At 35.6% G+C, this 18,430-nt stretch overlaps 3 protein-coding genes across 7 annotated transcripts in view; 2 read left to right on the top strand and 1 right to left on the bottom strand.

The window, feature by feature from the left end:
- The window catches only part of LOC126372546 (CD209 antigen-like protein C), a 119,388-nt gene extending 115,508 nt beyond the window's left edge, over nt 1–3,880 (bottom strand). Inside the window, exon 1 of the mRNA XM_050018366.1 lies at nt 3,603–3,880. Coding sequence (XP_049874323.1) covers nt 3,603–3,699 — 97 coding nt within the window. The 5' untranslated portion in view covers nt 3,700–3,880. The remainder of the gene's footprint in view (nt 1–3,602) is intronic.
- The window catches only part of LOC126372577 (nuclear envelope phosphatase-regulatory subunit 1), a 598,500-nt gene that overhangs the window by 249,115 nt on the left and 330,955 nt on the right, over nt 1–18,430 (top strand). Inside the window, exon 5 of one of the 5 annotated variants that reach the window (XR_007567172.1) lies at nt 2,601–2,642. The exons of 3 other annotated variants lie outside the window; for them this stretch is intronic. The gene's annotated coding sequence lies outside the window, so the exon portion shown is untranslated. Of the gene's footprint in view, nt 1–2,582; nt 2,643–18,430 lie in introns of those variants that run through there. One more of the 5 variants, XR_007567170.1, reaches the window with a different exon arrangement.
- Nucleotides 7,296–18,371, top strand: LOC126372522 (regulation of nuclear pre-mRNA domain-containing protein 1B). The gene is made up of 6 exons (XM_050018329.1): nt 7,296–7,546; nt 9,409–9,645; nt 10,212–10,441; nt 11,229–11,337; nt 13,727–13,902; nt 13,995–18,371. Exons 1-6 carry the CDS (start codon nt 7,396–7,398, stop codon nt 14,139–14,141), a joined length of 1,050 nt encoding a protein of 349 aa, XP_049874286.1. The 5' UTR covers nt 7,296–7,395; the 3' UTR covers nt 14,142–18,371.

Here is an 18,430-nt window from a genome sequence, read left to right as displayed (position 1 = left end):
ACAATTATTATGTTTATGAAATAGGACCCTGTAACCGGGCAAAAGTTTTACGCTATGCATAACCCGTGCGAATTAATTAGACATCTCACGTCAAGAGAGTTGCACACTAACGAGACGTATTGAATTAGTACGGGTTATAACTTATTATAGTTGGGTAGTTTCTTAGGTCAAAGATAAATTATGAAATTCTGATTACTAAATAAAAGATAAAAGATAGATCTAAAACTGTCGAAAAACACATTCTTTTTTACTGTTTGACTTATTTATGAATTTTAATAACGAATAATTTAATAATAAGTGCGAAATTTTGTCACGTTTTTCTATGACGTCACAGGTTGCTTTTTCATACAAAATCCATAGTAATTCCGTGTATTGACGTTTAGTAAAATGTAACTGATTTGAGTAGTTGGAAACTACCCTGTTCCAAGAACTTCCGCTACGGCTTATTGGTTGACGTACAGCGCCAAGATGATGAGGATCAAGTATGCACAAAATATATTATCCGCCTCCGTGGTCTAGTTGTTAAAGCGTTAGGCTCACGATCTGGAGGTCCGGGTTCGATTCCCGATGGAGACATTGTCGAAATCACTTAATAAGGACTTTTCAGGCTTGAATCACCTGACTGTCCGAAAAAGTAAGATGATTCCGTGCTTCGGAGAGCACGTTAAGCCGTTGGTCCCGGCTATTAGCCGTAAATACACCTCCACCAACCCGCATTGGAGCAGCGTGGTGGAGTATGCTCCATACCCCCTCCGGTTGATTGAGGGGAGGCCTGTGCCCAGCAGTGGGACATATATAGGCTGTTTATGTATGTATGTGTACATTATCCGCCAACCTGTCCAGAGTAATGTATAGAAGTCAATGAGCATACTGCATATGCATACAATCAGTGGACGATACATCTCGTCGTGTCGACGTCAGTGGTTACGATATTATTCATGTGACGATGGCTTATAGACAGAGTTGATTAAGGATGTTAGCAAAGTACATAAATTTAGGATTGTCTTATTTACTTAAACGTCTTATTCAAAAGCTATCTTAGCTCTATGTATTAGGCTTCCGCGGCTAAACTGAGTAATTGGTTTCAAGGGATTTCAATTGTAACGAATTCTGTGTGTATTTTTGAATTTGAATTTGTCTTTTTCAAATATGATATTTATTGTAACTTTTTTTTACGTTTGATGGGTTTGCTCTTGGCCCCAGACTTGCCCGATGGCATTGACGAGGCCTAAGATCGAGTGGTTTTGAAAGCACCCGGGTTAACCAAGGTAACTATTGTAAGAATCACGATAGAAATCCATAAAAAAAAATAGGCAACTTCTTGTATCAACAAGCAACGGGAAGGTCCGTGTTGTTCTATAACCATAGGCAACTTAGTTTTATTATTAGTTAGTTGAAAATAACATAAGAAACTAGAAAAGATAACTAGGCAGTAGGAATTTTCGTCATTTTGCATTTTTTTAAACTTTCCATTCAAAATATAAAGCAGGTTTTTTCTTTCGTTTGTATTTTATATTATGATGTTATGGTATACTTCCTATACAAACTATTGATGGATTGCATTCGAAAGTTTGTGTCGTGCGACACTGGTTAGACACTTCTAAAGATATTCTACCTATTCATTGGTATTTTTCTTTAAGTTTTTTGCAATGCCAGGAGACTGGTTCGCAATTCTTAAAGTACAAGTAAAGATAGTAAGTAAACTCTGTCCGTATTTCAAAAGTTTTAATAGTTTTAATTGAAAGACCAGGCTATTTGACTGGGTCAAAGATAAATTATAAAATGATAATCTAGAGGATCAAAAATCAATCTCATTTTACTTTTAGAATAGATGATTTATTTTCGAATTTTATTTACGAATTAATTAACAATGAGTACGACGTTTGACCGCTTTCATTGATGACGTCACAGGACTATATTTCCAAGAAACATTTCGTTTTGATGTTTCCTAAAAAGTATCTCATTTGACTATAGCCTATTGCTATTTAGTAATAATGCCGTGGTCTTATTATGCCCATTTCATCCGTGTGTACCCGTCCTATACGTATTTTTATGAAATGAAGAATCTTCTATCGTGTGGATTGTGAAGTGACTTACCAACCTCATCAAACCGGGTGTCAGGATTATTTAAATAAAGAATGATAGATCGATTGATTGGTTTTCTCTTGTATCTTTAGGCGCGAGTTTGACTATGGATAATCGAATCTCAGGCCCATTTTATAACTCGATGGACAACCTAAGATCTGTCAAAAAAGTATAAAGTCAATTTTACAATGTTTTATATTCTAAACACGACAAGTTTAATATTGAATTATTACATTAACGTTTATTTTTTAATTATTACAATAGTGTCAATAGTTAAACAATGGGGTTTGGATTTCAAAAAAACATTCGGTCTTGTGACTTTAAGGAAAGAGTTTATTTTCATTTGTGCCCGATTAAGGCAATAGGTTTGTCCGTTAGTGCATGGGACTTAAATATAGCTAGCAAGAAGTGGATGTATGTACAGTCATGAGCAATATCATGTACCCACTTTAGGACTCTGTCGCACTAACATATTTGACATTTAGTGAGACTTACAGTTCAATTTGTCAAAAAAGTTAATGTGACATGGTACCAAAGTGTATACATATTAATGCTCGTGACCGTAGCATGCACCCATGCATGCATGTTGTATACCCTGAAAGGGTAGACAGAGGTCTTAATTAATACTTATTACAATATCAACGAAGAATCAAATTCACTGTATTTTCAATGTTTTTATAATGCCTATAACCGAATAATATTTATATTAATAATATGAAGCTACTACGATTTTAAGGTACATGGCAGAAATTACTATGTATAGGTAAGCTAGACGCTGAATTGCTAAATGGGTTGACATTTACGAAAATGTAACTTAATTTTCGTTATTTATAAAACGTATTAATAATTCTTCGATAATGAAAATAGGGACAGCTCAAGTGGCTACGATTCTTCCTTTCTTTTATCTACTTCTTATATTTGATTTTTTTCTTATTACCAAACACAATTAATGTAGATTATAATATATTATAATAATATGGCATCGATTTTATACAAATAAATAAGTATCTTAAATAATTGTTTGAAAAAATAGACGTTAAACTTTTCAAATGCTCGAAACATTTAAATAAACAGGTTGATATTTCAAAAAATGTTTATCAACAATATTTTGTGTAGGTACCTATTCTGTGCAATATGAAAAAATCCTTATTTTGTACCAGTTAGACATATAGACTACTTTAGTATAATTTTATTACATTTATAGAATGTTCTATGCAATTTGCAAAAACGGTACAAAAATTATCACTGAATGTAATTAGGTAATTAATTACCTCATCAGGTAAATCGCAACTATATAAATGTAGGTATAAATCTAAGTAGAAACAAATTGCGGTGAATTATTTATTTTGTTCAGATAGAAAGTTGCGTTTTCTTTTTTTTATTATATAATGTGCAGCCAAAGATTGTTTTGATTGTGGATAAGAAAAGTTTTGTCAACATCTAATAGTATAAATATTTATGTTTATACGTAAACACAAGGACGTATGATAATTTTATGTATTAAAATTTTAACTCACCGACGTCTCTGAGGTTGTTGGAAGACCTTTGAGCATTAGCTAGTAGAACTAGCGACATCAGCAGAACACTAGGTAAATTACCAAAAAAGAACTTCATTTTCACTTCCAGTTAAACTTTATAAAAAAAAAAACAAACACCAAACTTTCGTTCCTAGACGAAAACTTAAAAAGTTAATTTAAATACGTAAAATTAAAAAGTTAAAAATGAATATTTGTGGTTTGAATTTAGAAACTCGATTTCATTTTCGCGCGGACTTCGGCGGCCGCGGCAAGGGAGCGCGTGCATGCGGCCTTTTCGAACTGAACTGAGCTGAGCTTGCGTACGCGCACCTGCTACAGAGAAAGAACTCATCGTGGACCGGTCGATGCCTTTGCTCGAGATCCGTAACAAGTGCCAATAATAACTTTAGACAAAACATAACGCTCCTAAAGTAACCTATCACTAACGAGCTACTAAATAATCAGAAATTCCACAATGAGCATTAAATTCAAATTCTACTTTAGTATAATCCTCTTTAAATGTTAATCTTATAAACTTAAATACTTATTTAGTTAAATTCTACATAAAAATAATCAGAATGTATATTTATTTTATTTTAAGTTGGTTTTGGACATCATAACCAATACTTACTTGAAAATCTTGAAATTTAATTTACGTACAATAATAAAGTAGGTAGTTATGTACCCACTACCTAATACTTCGGTCGGTGTTTTTATATGTCTATTACGAGGTTCTGTATACATGTCTCATCACTAATTTAAAATCCATGCTCTTTTTGGTGTAGCATTCCTCTCCATGCTACTTTTTAGGAAAAAAAGGGCAGTATTCCTTTTTGCTTTCTGACGCGAGTGGGATGGCGCCCAGAGTAGTATATTTCAAATCCGTACTAGGACAAAGGTATATCTACTTACACTTAACTAGAAACGGTAGCATCTCTACTTGGTCTGTGTTTGAAACTAATGTCTTCTATTTGATCAGTTAGGTACATATCAAAATAAGTTGTTTTTCTACTAATCAAAGCTTCGATTCTTTTATGGAGAGAAAATGGTGCTAATTCCTGTAAATACCATCTAATTTTATTTTAAGTTATATCTGTCATTTTCTTATCCGCCGAAAAGGAAAGGGACGGGTAATCGACAAGCATAAAATTTATGGAACACACGTCAATTTTAAGCACAAATCTAAAACAACCGTCTAAAAATTCGCCCGGGTTATTCATTTATTTACTCATTCTTCCTAAAATTAAGAGCTGTCAATCATCCGTCCCTTTCCTTTTCGGCGGATAAGAAAATGACAGGTATAACTTAAAGTAAAATTAAGAGATGTCTGCAGGAATCGGGGCCTATGTGGTTTCTTTTAAAGGGTCTACGTTACGCATCGTATCTCAAACTACAAAGAAAACGGCTGGTTATGTCACAATTTTGTCATAACATAACTACTTACCTACTTATTTAATACATTCTTAAACAATTTTGGCAGAAACGGAGTTTTTTAGGATGTAGAGCATGAACGTTTACTTTGATACTTACTTATTGTTAAGATTAGCCTATTTATGAAACTTTTGTAAGTGTTATTTTAGGTAAATGGCTACTTAAAGAACTTGGTTGACTGACCTGACCACAACAGTTTTGATCCATTCATCTTTGTGACGGTATTGGTAGTTCTTCTCTCGTGTGGGTTGTGATGATTATCAACCTCATCAACCCTGGTGTCAGGGTTAGTATTGAGCTGCCAAAGGCCCCTGACATGGCTCAAGTAACGACTACTTACTTACATCAAGTAGTAACCGGGACCAACGGCTTAACGTCCCTTCCGAAGCATGGATCATCTTACTTTCGGACATACAGGTGATCAGCCTGCAATTTCCCAACCAAACTAGGGATCCCAAAGTGATTTTTGTGATATGTCCCCACCGGGATTCGAACCCGGGACCTCCGGATCGTGAGCACAACGCTCAACCACTGGACCACAGAGGCCGTCCAGTCCGGTATTGGTACCTAGTAGCGGGCCATTTTCCGCAACGATAACGAACGAACGAACAACGTAATGAACGTTTATTTTGAGTGATAGGTACCTGAAACGGAATTGATCACGCGAGCCTATAGATGTAAAGCCGGTTTAAAACCAATCCGTTTAAAACGAAAAAAAAACCGTTTAAAACCGAAATCAACCATTTATTTCGGTTTAAAACGGCTGCTGTTGATGCCTATGCTATAATTACATTTTCTTGATTTTACCGAGGTACGGATATTTTTTTTTTTTTTTTTTTACGTGACTTATTGTAGATTTGCCGCAGATGGCATTAACTACTTGGCCGGACAAACGGGGAGCGCTGAAGGCTCTCACCCGATACAACGTTTAAGACAACAGGCCTGAGGGCAAGGATATAACGAGTACTTACCTATAAATTGTGTAAAAAATATTGAATGTGTAATAGGTAAGTATGCTGTTATTGATAATAATTTACTTAGCGTGTTTAGTTTAATAGGTACTTTTTATTGACATAGAAAACTAATAATACGAAACATGACGTCAAGTGACCAAAAATTGCCCACAATGAAGTTTAAAACACAGTCTTTTATTGTTGTAGACGAGCCTAATACAAATATAACAAGGCTCTGATGTTGTGTTGAATAAGGACTCCTTCGATGAGCGCCTGCATGCCAGTATGCAGAGAACTGGCCACCAGCGCGAGTTAGGTTTGAATAAAGAAGACCGATAGCTGCGTGCGCAGTAACAAGAGGGCAAGAGAATGTCGGTGGCAAATACGCAAACCGCGTCAAGCCAAAAAAAAAACACGAGTCATCCAGAACCATTACACCCGATAATTCAAGATGTTACTGACCACCGGGCAAGCACCCCGACAGATGGAGATGCCTGGCCCGAAAACATAGAAATTCATAGAATAAGAATAAAATATAACGGCAACACTCCACTTTCCACCAGCGGCTGAGCTAGGTTTACCTCATTACACTGCCCCATTTCGAGTTATTTAGAGGCGAAACATACCTAAATTATTTTCAACCCTATTTATCTACCTACTCAGCTTAGAGGAATTTAAGCCTCACTATGGGAATGAGGGACTTTCCAGGCTATGTTCCCAAAAAAAAAGATGGTGCTGTAAAAATTTTTTTGAGTATACTTGATGATCCTTGTTATTGCTCCCAGGCACCCACATCTTCCTCTCATTATTATTCTAATCAAAATAAAGAGAAGCAATATAGGTAGCAACATAATTGATCCAAATACCTACTACTATCAAGCACTGCCATTACATTATATTTTTGAATAATAAGATAGGGACTTATGTACCTGAGCCAAAGACCATCCTTGTCCTGAGCAATGAGAAAATAGGTTAATTATCACGTTAAATCTGGCCAATATTTTTTTTGGGGAACGTAAAATGGAAAGTGCCTCATTGAACCTCAGAATGAGCGTATAAAAATTAAGCGCAATTTACGACATAAAGCTGATTGTTTGCTTTGCTATTATTTTATTTCAGGGGTTTTATTTTTAACTTTTTAGTTAATAAGCCTTAGTATATTTTATATAAAAAATTTTAAAAGAAGGAATGATCAAACTGTATTAAATTAATATTCTAAATTAAAGCAGAAATTCATGTAAAAAAAGTAAAATAACGTTACTAACGTGCGTGTAACGGAACGTAATTTGCTACAGACGCCACGACAACGCCATCTTTCTTTTACTTTTCGTTGCGTTTTGTGAAACGTCAGTCGTTGCTGAATGAGTCTGTGTCGTTAGTGCTAATTATTTTTAGTATTAACGTAAACTATGGCTGGTTTTACGGAAAACGCGTTGATACGAAAACTGCAAGAATTAAACTCAAGCCAGCAAAGTATTCAGACATTATCGTTGTGGCTGATACACCACAGAAAACATCACGCTGCCGTAGTGCGGACATGGTATAAAGAATTGCTAAAAGGTAACCCTACTTTTATAGTTTTTGGCTCAAATTACTCTTTATTTCCTTATAAAATAAATATATTTCTTGTCAAATAAGCCGCGTGAGCTAAATTTACATAAATAATCACTTACCGAAGGTAGAAAACTTCCGAAGACGTTCGTGACTTTTCGATCATTTTGTTATCAAATTGCTTGTTTGGCCATTAGCTACGGAGCATATGCTCTTACGCTCATTTTTATTTTCAGTTATATTTAGCTAATTACAATCTTATTCCCTCCAGCCTATTATCTCCTCGTATAATTTTATTTTGTGTTTGAAGGCACACAAATAAAGTTAACCTTGATTTCAATGGTTACCTACTTCCGCTATAAAATTTCTGTGGTAAAATAGAGAGAGTTAAATTACCACAAATGTAATCAAGATAGTACTTGTAATGTTACTCTGTGGGTTAATGTTGTAATGTATAAATTACAAAGTTGCAGATCTATTAGGTTATTGCAATTACAAACATTATGTTTGAATTGTGCTTGCAATTTTAGAATGGCAATCTGCTTAAGTATGCTTTCATTGTGTGTAGTGTTATTTTAGTCTTATTTACCACTATTGGCACTAGTCCCTATACAAAAATAATCATACTAATAGGGTTACAATGTCCCTTTTGCTGCTTTAGGTTTTATATCTAAAAACAAGTAGGTACTTAAACATAACTTTCTGACTAACTAACTTCTGATTGTGCATTGAATACAGATGCTCAGTTATTGTCATGGTGTTTTAAGTTTTGTGGTTTATATAGTACCAAGTTTTGTTATTATTATATCTCAAGAAATATACAGGGTGTTAGTGACATCGTAACAAGCTCTGAGGGGGATGATTGAGACCATGATTCTGAGTTAATATCAGGTGAATTTTCCGTCGCAAAATTCAAGTTTTTTTGGATTTTTGTTTTTAATTATTTTCAGTTTCATACTTTTGCGACGATAGATTCTGCTTGATATCAAGTCAGAATTATGGTCTAAATCACCCATCAAAGTTTTCGTTACAATGTCCCGAACACCCTTTATATAATATTATTCATTAATGGTGCTGATTCCAGTACACACCATCTAATTTTATTTTAAGTTATACCTGTCATGTTCTTATCCGCTGATAAGGAAAGTATGTGTAATCGACAGGCATAAAATTTATGGAACACATCAATTTATGCAGAAATTAAAAAATACCCTCCCACCATTTTATACTGGCCAATAACCCCACAGAATTAAGAAAATGACGGGTATAACTTAAAATAAAATTAGGTGTCTCTAGGAATCGGGGCCAATATTTTATGAATATTTTGCAGTTATAATCATGAATATAAACAGACTGTTTGCTAAGTAGGCAGTTAGCGAAGTAGTCAAACAGAGAAGTGGGTAATGATGCGAAATAGACAGTTATAGAAGTAGACCACTGGCGCCGGAGGGATATTAATGAATAACAGTAATATTGCTAATAGTTTAATATGTCAATATTGTACTATTAAACTGTTTACAAAAAAAAAACATATAAATTAAGTTTAATTTAAAAGACTAAAAAAAATTATTTATGACTGAATAATTTAGACAACATTGCAAATCCTATAATCGGATTATGGGACTCATTGATATAGATTGTGTGTATGGATACTAACATACAATTTAATATAATGTGCCATTTCTATTGGATCTCAATACATTTCAAACTGTTTATAGTCAGACAAGACTTTTAAATAATTTTATTTTTATTATAAAATACATTTTGTGTATTCTGTATGAGAAATGTAGGATGCTTTATGTTATTCTCTCTCAAAAACAAAATAAACCAAACATAAAAACGCAAAATTACCAATAACATTGATTTTACAGCTAAAGATAGTAAGCAACTGACATTCATGTACCTAGCCAATGATGTCATTCAAAACAGTAAGAAGAAAGGTCCGGAATATGGCAAGGAGTTTGGTGAGGTACTTGTAGACTCGTTCAAACACATGGCAAAGACTGGCATAAACACAAAGACTAAACACTCCCTGCATCGAATACTCAACATATGGCAGGAACGAGGAGTTTACGATGCACAGAAGATACAGGAGTTTAAAGAAGCTGGTATGTATTATCAGGACATATATATTATATTTCATATATTTCCTATATTATATACTTGTTAATCAAATCCATTTTAGAATTTCATATCAGTGGCTACATGTTGTCTTCAGATTACTTGTGGCAGTTGTGGCTCTGCCCACACTATTAGGGATTATATATCTGAGTTTACAAACGTACATGTATGTAGAATAAAGATATCTAAGGAGATTTTTTTTGTGATTGCATATTACATGGAGTTATAGAATAAATAATAATGCTGGTTGCAGAACGGTATCTCTCCGCCTCGCACCAATTCGTATCGGGCGCCGAGTTAGATTTACCTTACCCCCTCTGAGTCTTACTTTGCTCAAAATTCCAACAAGAGTCCAACTTACGTTACCGATTTCAACATTTATTTTTTGTATTTTAAAAAAGCTATCAACACCTTTTTGAGTTGTTTCTTTTTAAGTTTTTTCCATTGTTCTCTTCCCAAAGCCGTAGTTTTCTATTTTACCTGTCATTGTTTTCCATTGAGAATACATTAACAGTCTCCGTAATAGATGTTAAGGCTACTTTTTTACCCACAGTTGATCCGAATGATGCAATTGACAAGACTCCGAAGAAAATTAGCAAGCGTAAATCGACTGACACAGAGCCAAAGGATCCTGAGAAAAAGCCAAAAGTGGAGAAAGAAAAGGACCGACCGAGACGCCGGAGCGAGACCAAAGTTGAGGTTGACGGTCAGATTGAGACTCATACGACACTCAGCCCGAAGACTCCACCAGGAGACCCTCCAGAACCTGAAGAACTGATAAAGGTAAATATTATTACATATCTCCATGTCTCATCATCAGTAATTGGGGTAGGTAATGCCATTTGAGTTCAATAACCCTGAATGTTGTGGTTAATATGGATATGACCACAAGATTTTAGAGATTGTGAGATTATGTTACTAATATTGTAAATGTGAAAGTTTGTTGATCCCGCAAAATACATAAATAAGAAATAATAAACAAAAAATAAACAATACAAATATGTTTAATAAAAAATTGAATATTGTATTTCGAGATTTAGATTTGGGAAGCATATCCATGTTAATACATATCTCGCAAATGGCACTACTTACCTATCCTGATCACTGCTCATTATCACAGCTCAGCCTCAAATGTCTACTGAAGATGATATAAGCACTGTCTGTAAAGTCCCATTAGTACCATAATGTTTTGTGTATTGTGCTAAAATATCAAAATTCTTAATTAATATTTTTTTCCTTTTTAATGGAGTCTGTTACGACAGTAAGTCTTCATCTCTTATTTGCATATAGATTATATTTAAAGTCGCATTTTTTTGCATTTTTAATTTCTAGGGATGTGACATTTTCGAAGGCTTGCCTACTACTTGTTTTATTTATTTCCAGGCTTTAAATGTTTGTAGGATAGGTTATTTTTGCAATAAACTTAACTGTAATGGCTGAATGTAAAACTGTATAAATAAATAAATAAACATGTAATGCTTTAACTTCTGTAAAGTTTCTTTGTCGTAATTCAAAAGATTTTAATCATTTATGAATTTTATGAATGTGTGTATTTTGTACATCTTTCTAGGCCCTGCTAGAGTTGGAGTCGAGTGCGTCAAGCGACGAAGCTGTGCGCAAACGCATCGCCTCCCTGCCGCCTGAAGTTTCGGAAGTGCAATTATTATCTAAGTTAGAAGGTAATACAACCCCACTCACCAGACTAAGCCTTATTCTACGATTCGCAATCTACCTCAAGAGCTTGCGTGACTATTTAGTGCGCGATGCTCCGTGTACGTGCCCTCCGAAGCCCCCAGGGGCCTAGCCTTTACCGTAAGGGTCAGCGCAGACTAAGAGCAGTGGCGAGGCGAGCATTTTCTGATGACTATAAATTAAGACTACCATTTTCATGTGCAATGAGAATGTTCAAATATTGACGAAGACGGCTCGGTTGCCGCGAGGTGACGCGAGTTTCTAATAATATGAAAAACTTACTTTTATAAAGTGCAATATTGTTCCGACGTCGACTTACACTGCTCGAGCAGTCCCAAGAACGCCAAGCCGCTAGCATTTTTTTCCGCTCGGTCTGCGCTGACCACTCTTATTAGCAATAATTTTCGACTGTTAGTGATACAATTGTGATACAAAGACTTTTTAAATAAAACATATGTTAATTATGTGTAGCTTTTGTTTCATTTCTGTCTAGCCCCTAAGTGTTGGCCTACAGCGCTGGCGATTGGCGCTGTAGGGTCATAGAATGCAACTTTTTGTTCTGTCACTCATTTTAGTTCAATCTTAGGTGTTGTCCTTGCACGGATGTGACAAAATTGCGTTCTGTGAGCACCTTAAGCACCAATCGTAAGCGCAAAATGACAGAAGGCGCAAATAAATTAACAGGAATGTTGAAAAAATTGGCACTATTTAGTACTTTCAAAATAAACTTAGATTTTCCAAATAAAACACGACCTTCTGTCATGGTCTATGGGGCTGCATTTGTGTGGTAATCACATTGCGCTTCGCTTTCCATGTAAACTTTGTCCTAATGCTTGAAACAGACTTGCCAATTTATTGCTAACTTTCTATAGAAATCATCTTGTATGACGATAACTTACACTTATTTATTCTCATTAACAAATGAGCCATATCTGCTAAGTGCTAATATTCACATAAATTTTCGTAGTATCTTGCGGTAATTAAAATGGTAATATGCAGCCATTTGAAGAGAAAATCCATTCAATAATAGTTTTTTACATCGTATCTTAAACATCAGCTAATTTCCGCACATCAGTCTCTATTATCTTGTCAAGTATCTAATTCAACTTATACGAAATATAAATAGAATTGAGACATTATCTGGAGCAATTTATAACACTACAAGATTTGGAGGTAGATTCACATAAATATACACAAGTAGACAACATACAGTACTTATAAATATATAATACTTTGATGTAGTACTTATATTATTTATCACACCTACAAGTGTTCACTGTATTTCCCGCATTATCTTGTTCCCTTACGTTTTCCTTCACTATGCTGTCTTTCATACCCACTTAGTGCATTTACAAACAGGCTAGACAGAAAAAAAAGCATAATTGTAAAACATTTTTATTATTCCATATCGGAAAATGTAAACTTACCAGACGCTAAGGATAAGGTTTGGTTAAACCACACATAGCCGTACCGCATCGCACTTTCCTATGCATCTATCCTTTTCTGCCACTCAGAACCTTTATTTGCTAGAGTGAGATAAGAAGAGGGAGTGCGTCCGAGTTATCTCTCCACTACAATAAAAATATTGACTATTTATATATCAATATGCGCGATAGGTCAGCGGATTATTAGACATACATACAAAATATACCTGCGTAGGTGTATATTAATATCTTTAATCGTTGTGTCTGTATCTGGAATCGTATCAACAGTGGCTGCAAGTTGTCTTTGATTACTTGTGGCTCTGCCCACCCCTTTTGGGATTACGGGCGTGAGTTTATGTATGTATGTATGTGTAATATCTGTAATGTGTCCACAAGAGCCGCAAGAAATGGCCTGCAGCCACTCGACACTGAAGTCCTAAGATGGATATAGATGAACCTTATAGTGACAGGTTATCACTTATAGGATCATCCATCCGTAAAGTCCATCATATTCGAAATAATTATAGTTGGTATATTTGTTAGAAATAATCTCTTGCGGGTTGTGAGATCCTCATCATCCCTGATTTTAATAATAATAATAGATTTTTATTTTACACAACAATCGACGATCCTTCTGTATGCACTGGAATCCTCTCGTCGCGTCTCGTCTCGACATAACATCAGAAGTTGTTTATATGCGTCGCGCTGTGTAAACTTCGATAGCGCGTTTTAGGCCTATATTATTGTAAGATGGCGCCATCTGTTGGATGTGGGCGGAACTAGCTGGTCAACTAGTCGGGTCCGCCACATCTCTAGTGTTAGTAAGATTATACAAATTTTGATTAGAGGCATCGCGCTGGCTTGGGGGGAAGGGTTATTATTTTAGGCTAATAGTATTTGTAATAAAGTAATAACTAGTATAAATAAGTAAATTAAACCTTTTCGCACACAGATAAGGAAAGCGCGCAGAGTCTAAGCGCAATAGTGAATTCGGCGGTGGAGTTGCTAGCTGAGTACAATCTGAGGCTGTCTGAGGAATTGGAGAAGAGAAGGAGGGTGGCGGCCATGTTGCGGGACTTCGCGCAGGCGCAGAGGGACCTCGCTAAACAGGCTGAGGCTAGACTAGAGGTGAGGCGAGTTTTAACCGACTTCAAAAAGAAGGAGGTTATCAATTTGTCTACTAGTGTTAATTATTGATTGGTTGATTTGATTATTTTCAGGAATACAACATAAAACTACAGAAGATATACGCAGTGAAGTCGGAAGTGAAGTCCCACATAGAGAACCTGCCAGACGTGTCGCGCCTGCCAGACGTGACTGGCGGGCTGGCCCCGCTGCCCTCGGCCGGAGACCTCTTCAGCGTCTGACCGCGACTACTCGGGTGCTTCGCGGGACGTTGCTATGGCAACGCATACGTAAACATCCTACATACGTCCCACTGCAAGGCACAGGCCTCTCAATCAACCTTCGATAATCCGCGCAGTATAAGTTGAGCAAAAAGGTAGCGTCTCTGGTTGTCATAGTTACTCGCTCATACCGCCCTTTGGATGAGACGTAATAATTTGTTGCTAATTCAAGGTCATTGTTCGACTTAAGGTCATAGCTCACTTACACGACTGCTTCAAGATTGCCCTAAACTAAAACGACTGCTAGCGGTCAACTACCGAGCAGTCTGATGGCGGGAAGCTTGCTTGAACCCCCTGGTTACCTTCGCCGCTCGTCTCTATATTTTCTTATCACTGCGAAATTCTTAATCTATACTATAGTCACAACTTTTTCTGTTCATTAGATTAGGAAAGGGACGTAATTAATATATGGCTGTGTTGGTTTGATTTCGGTTTTGAAAGCGTCTTTCTTCGTGAATAATACGCTATGTTAATACAATTAAGATAGGCTCGAATAATTCAAGAAAATTAATACCTGATTGCTAAGTGACAAAATAAGAAAAATTCGTTTCTTTTACGGTCGTCATTGATTAATTATTTTAAAGATAATTATAAGTTTTTTCGTTCACATTACAAGTAAATGTGGAATAAGTTTCCCACGAAGGTTTTCCCACTGCCCAATGACATGGGGTTATTCAAAAGGAAAGCAATAAAGGCTCTTTAAAGTTGGCAACACATAGTTAAACCGCGTAAATACCCATAGGCGGCGGTCACCACATACCACCAGGATGCCTGATCGCCGACCAAGTCACATAAAAACAAGTTTTTATTAGTCACGAAGCGCGAAGGGAATTTAAAATGTGAAGCCAACAATTCAAAATCATCACAACTGTATTCAACATTTCTATAAATTGAGAAGCTAATTTAATTTATCACCGTAATACAGACGTTGGTTCTTAGCCAATCCTCACCCCTTATGATAAACAGTCCTCTTAAACCCATGTTTGGTTTATAATTGATTATCACGTGCTCGACTGTGAAGGAAAACATGGTGAGGAAACCCACATTCCCGAGAAATGTATTTCGGAGGTGACTTAACCTGTATGGTTTTCCCTTCGCGGGTTGGAAGGTCAAACAGGCAGTCGCTTGTGTAAAAAACCGGACCTGTCTAAATCTTCAGGTTAGGTCAGCGGACCCTGCGAAAACGGGATGACTGGAGAGAATTACAATAAGAAGTTCTCTTAAAAAATCTTTATAAGTATTACACAGAGTTTTCCTGTAAATAGTTTAATTATACTGTGTTTGAATTCTTTCCCTCCTTAGGATAGTTTCGTTTTGCGAGATGGAAATATATTGTATAGAAAACATTACTATACGTATATTCATCATAATCTATAATTTTGGTGCAAATATCAATGAGTGGTGTTAGGTTTCCTAACTTAGTGTTTAAACAAGTTTGGTGTTGCCCTGTTTAATTTTAATTGTTTCATATACAGTAAGTGACTTGATACACACGGTCTTACCACATAAAGTATAAACCAGCTTAAATAAATATGTGTCAGCTAGCATAATTTAATCTATACTTCTTAAAACGTGGCATGGTTAGACCGACTTATCTTTCCTCTCTTTCGGCCAATGGCTGAGCTAGGTTTAAATTGAACAGACCACAAGCAGCTTAAATAAATCACAAGCAGGTAAATTGGCGAAATATAGATGTATAAATGAAAATAGGCTGATATATTATTTGTTTGTTTGTAATTTAGAAATTGAAATAACTAACATTCGAATGCTGGAATCATTTAAATTTAATAATTATTGTATGCGGCGCGATATGTTTTAACCCTTTGCATGGTGTTGATTTTATGTAAACCAAAATATATTATTAAGTTTAGCAGCTCTAAAAATAGAGTGCCGTCTTTCACTTATAGTGTTGGTCAGGCTTTACCTACTCACATAGAATAAAGAATAGTACGTATAGAACTTTCCGCCCCGCACCAATTCGTCAGGGCGCCGACCTCACCCTCTCTGGGTCTTGCTTTAGTCTTAAATGGCCGTAAACCGTTAAGGAGTAAAGACTTTTTCGAATTTACGCGTTAGATAGTACACAATAACAATGAGATTTTTGTATGGACCGAAAATTCACCATTTTATACGTAGTAGGTATTCTTTATTCTTTGACACGAGGCTGTCAAATTAATCGAGCTATATTTAAAGGATAATAAAAAAAATCCGTCGCATATTGTGTCGCATTATTTGCTGCCAATCATCTCAACTATTTATGTTGCGAAATTTATTTTTTATTATAAATAATTAACTTTTGATTTGTAACTATAGTTAGATAAATGGTTGTAAAAATCGTGGTTTGAATGTTTGTTTTTGACTTGTTGTAATTTAGCACTTGACACTTTAAATTAATTGTTAGTGGGGTGTAAATTATTTGAGGATTTATAATTTAGATTTTAGCTATGTTTAGTCGGGTCAGGAATAAAAACGTTCTAAAGGTGCAAAGTAGGTACTTGTGTTTCTGACATGATTGTAAAATTATTTCTAATTAGTTTGTAGTATGACTTCTGTATTGATTCTAAAATCAAACGCTCGCTGCTCGCGGTGTCATAAATCATCGGTGCGCTACGGATGGACGCGTGGTATGCAATCTTTCTTTTTTATATTATTACTATCGACACTACAGTGGTACGGTCACGCACGAGCATTAATATATATTGTATACACTTTGGTACCATGTCACATTAACTTTTTTGACAAATTGAACTGTAAGTCTCACTAAATGTCAAATATGTTAGTGCGACAGAGTCCCAAAGTGGGTACATTATATTGCTCATGACTGTACGTCGCTATGGTCGCCCGTAACCCTCGTAAGTGCAACAGAGAGCGCAACAATCGGCGTCCTGCTTCCACGTTTTATGCACCGCGGACAGCGAGCGTTTGAATTTAGTATAGTATCCTTCATAAATGTTGATCCTTTATATTGTCGCCTTAGGCTGCCCGCCCATCCGATAATCGGTAACCGATTTTTATAGGACAAAAATAGAACGTACTGATTGCAATGAGGGACTTTTCAAGTTGCGTTCCTCAAAAACAATATAAAATTTTCCTTTTTTTTAACCTTCTAATTTCATGGATAACATACATTGCATCTTTCATCTTCGTTTTTGAGTATAAATGATGACCCTTGTATTACACCCAGGCATCTTCCACTCATTATTATTCTGATCCAAATATCAAGCAATGCTTTTTTATTTTTATTTATTTTCTTATAAAAACAATGTTACAAACACTGGCTTGTGCCATTACGACTGTTGAATAATTATGTACCCGAGTAATGAGAAAATAGGTAATTTTCACGTTTAAGCTCGACAGTGCACTCCATATTATTTTTGGGGAAGGTCACCCTGGAAAGTTTTTCATAGCGCAACGCACAAAAAGCCTACAAAAAGTCGGCAGAATGCTGATGCTTACTGGAATATTGCATGACAGTGATTATTAGTACTCTATAAATTTCTATATGCGGGCATTCCCCTCTAGTGCCGAGGATTACTGACAAGACAAACTGACAAAAAGTCACTGGTACTAAGTTGTATTTCAACTTGATAAAATTACTTGTAATTAATTGGCCCGATTATCGGTCCTACAAAAAGTCTTGACGTGAGCGGGCAGCCTTATTGTGAAAACTATTGTTTCTAATGTGATTTTCTTTAACAAAACCAATGACTATTAAGAAAAATTGTGACCACTGGCGCTTAAGCAACTACCCGCATGGGAAAAACTTCCAAAAAGAAAATAGATCGAAAAATTACCATAGATGTGGTTTTAAGTAGGATATTAGCTGTTTCTCTGTCGAGTCAGTAGTCTTCGACTTATTTTCTGCTATCCTTTATGCCTAAAAATACTAATAGGACACATTTTATGTTTCTGTAGATAATTTACGACGATTATGGTATTGTACAAGATTGTAACAATTTACTTCTATGGCAATTGTGTTTTTATATTTGTTGGAACGAACCTAAAGTACGCCATTCTTCATAAAAGTCCCCTGGTTAGTATATTAGTTAGTATCGATTTGTTTGTTTTGTAAGCCAAATAGTAGTCTAGTAAAGGTACTAGTTATTTTATGAGCTACTACCTGCTGTGTATAGCATATGGTATAGTTGTACGTCGACATAATGGAAATATTAAATTTGTTATATTAACAAGTGACCGCTTTTCATTTTCACAATTAGAACAATAAGGACTGATTTTTCAATAGCAAATTT

Source organism: Pectinophora gossypiella, chromosome 14 (assembly GCF_024362695.1).
Source record: "Pectinophora gossypiella chromosome 14, ilPecGoss1.1, whole genome shotgun sequence".
NCBI classification, from domain to species: domain Eukaryota; kingdom Metazoa; phylum Arthropoda; class Insecta; order Lepidoptera; family Gelechiidae; genus Pectinophora; species Pectinophora gossypiella.
This window is presented reverse-complemented; position numbering and strand designations above follow the sequence as displayed.

Coding starts and splice junctions, on each gene's coding strand:
- LOC126372522 (XM_050018329.1), top strand. CDS start 7,396: ATGGCTGGTTTTACGGAAAACGCGTTGATACGAAAACTGCAAGAATTA. Junction 7,547..9,408: donor GTATAAAGAATTGCTAAAAG/GTAACCCTACTT, acceptor TTGATTTTACAG/CTAAAGATAGTAAGCAACTG. Junction 9,646..10,211: donor ACAGGAGTTTAAAGAAGCTG/GTATGTATTATC, acceptor TTTTACCCACAG/TTGATCCGAATGATGCAATT.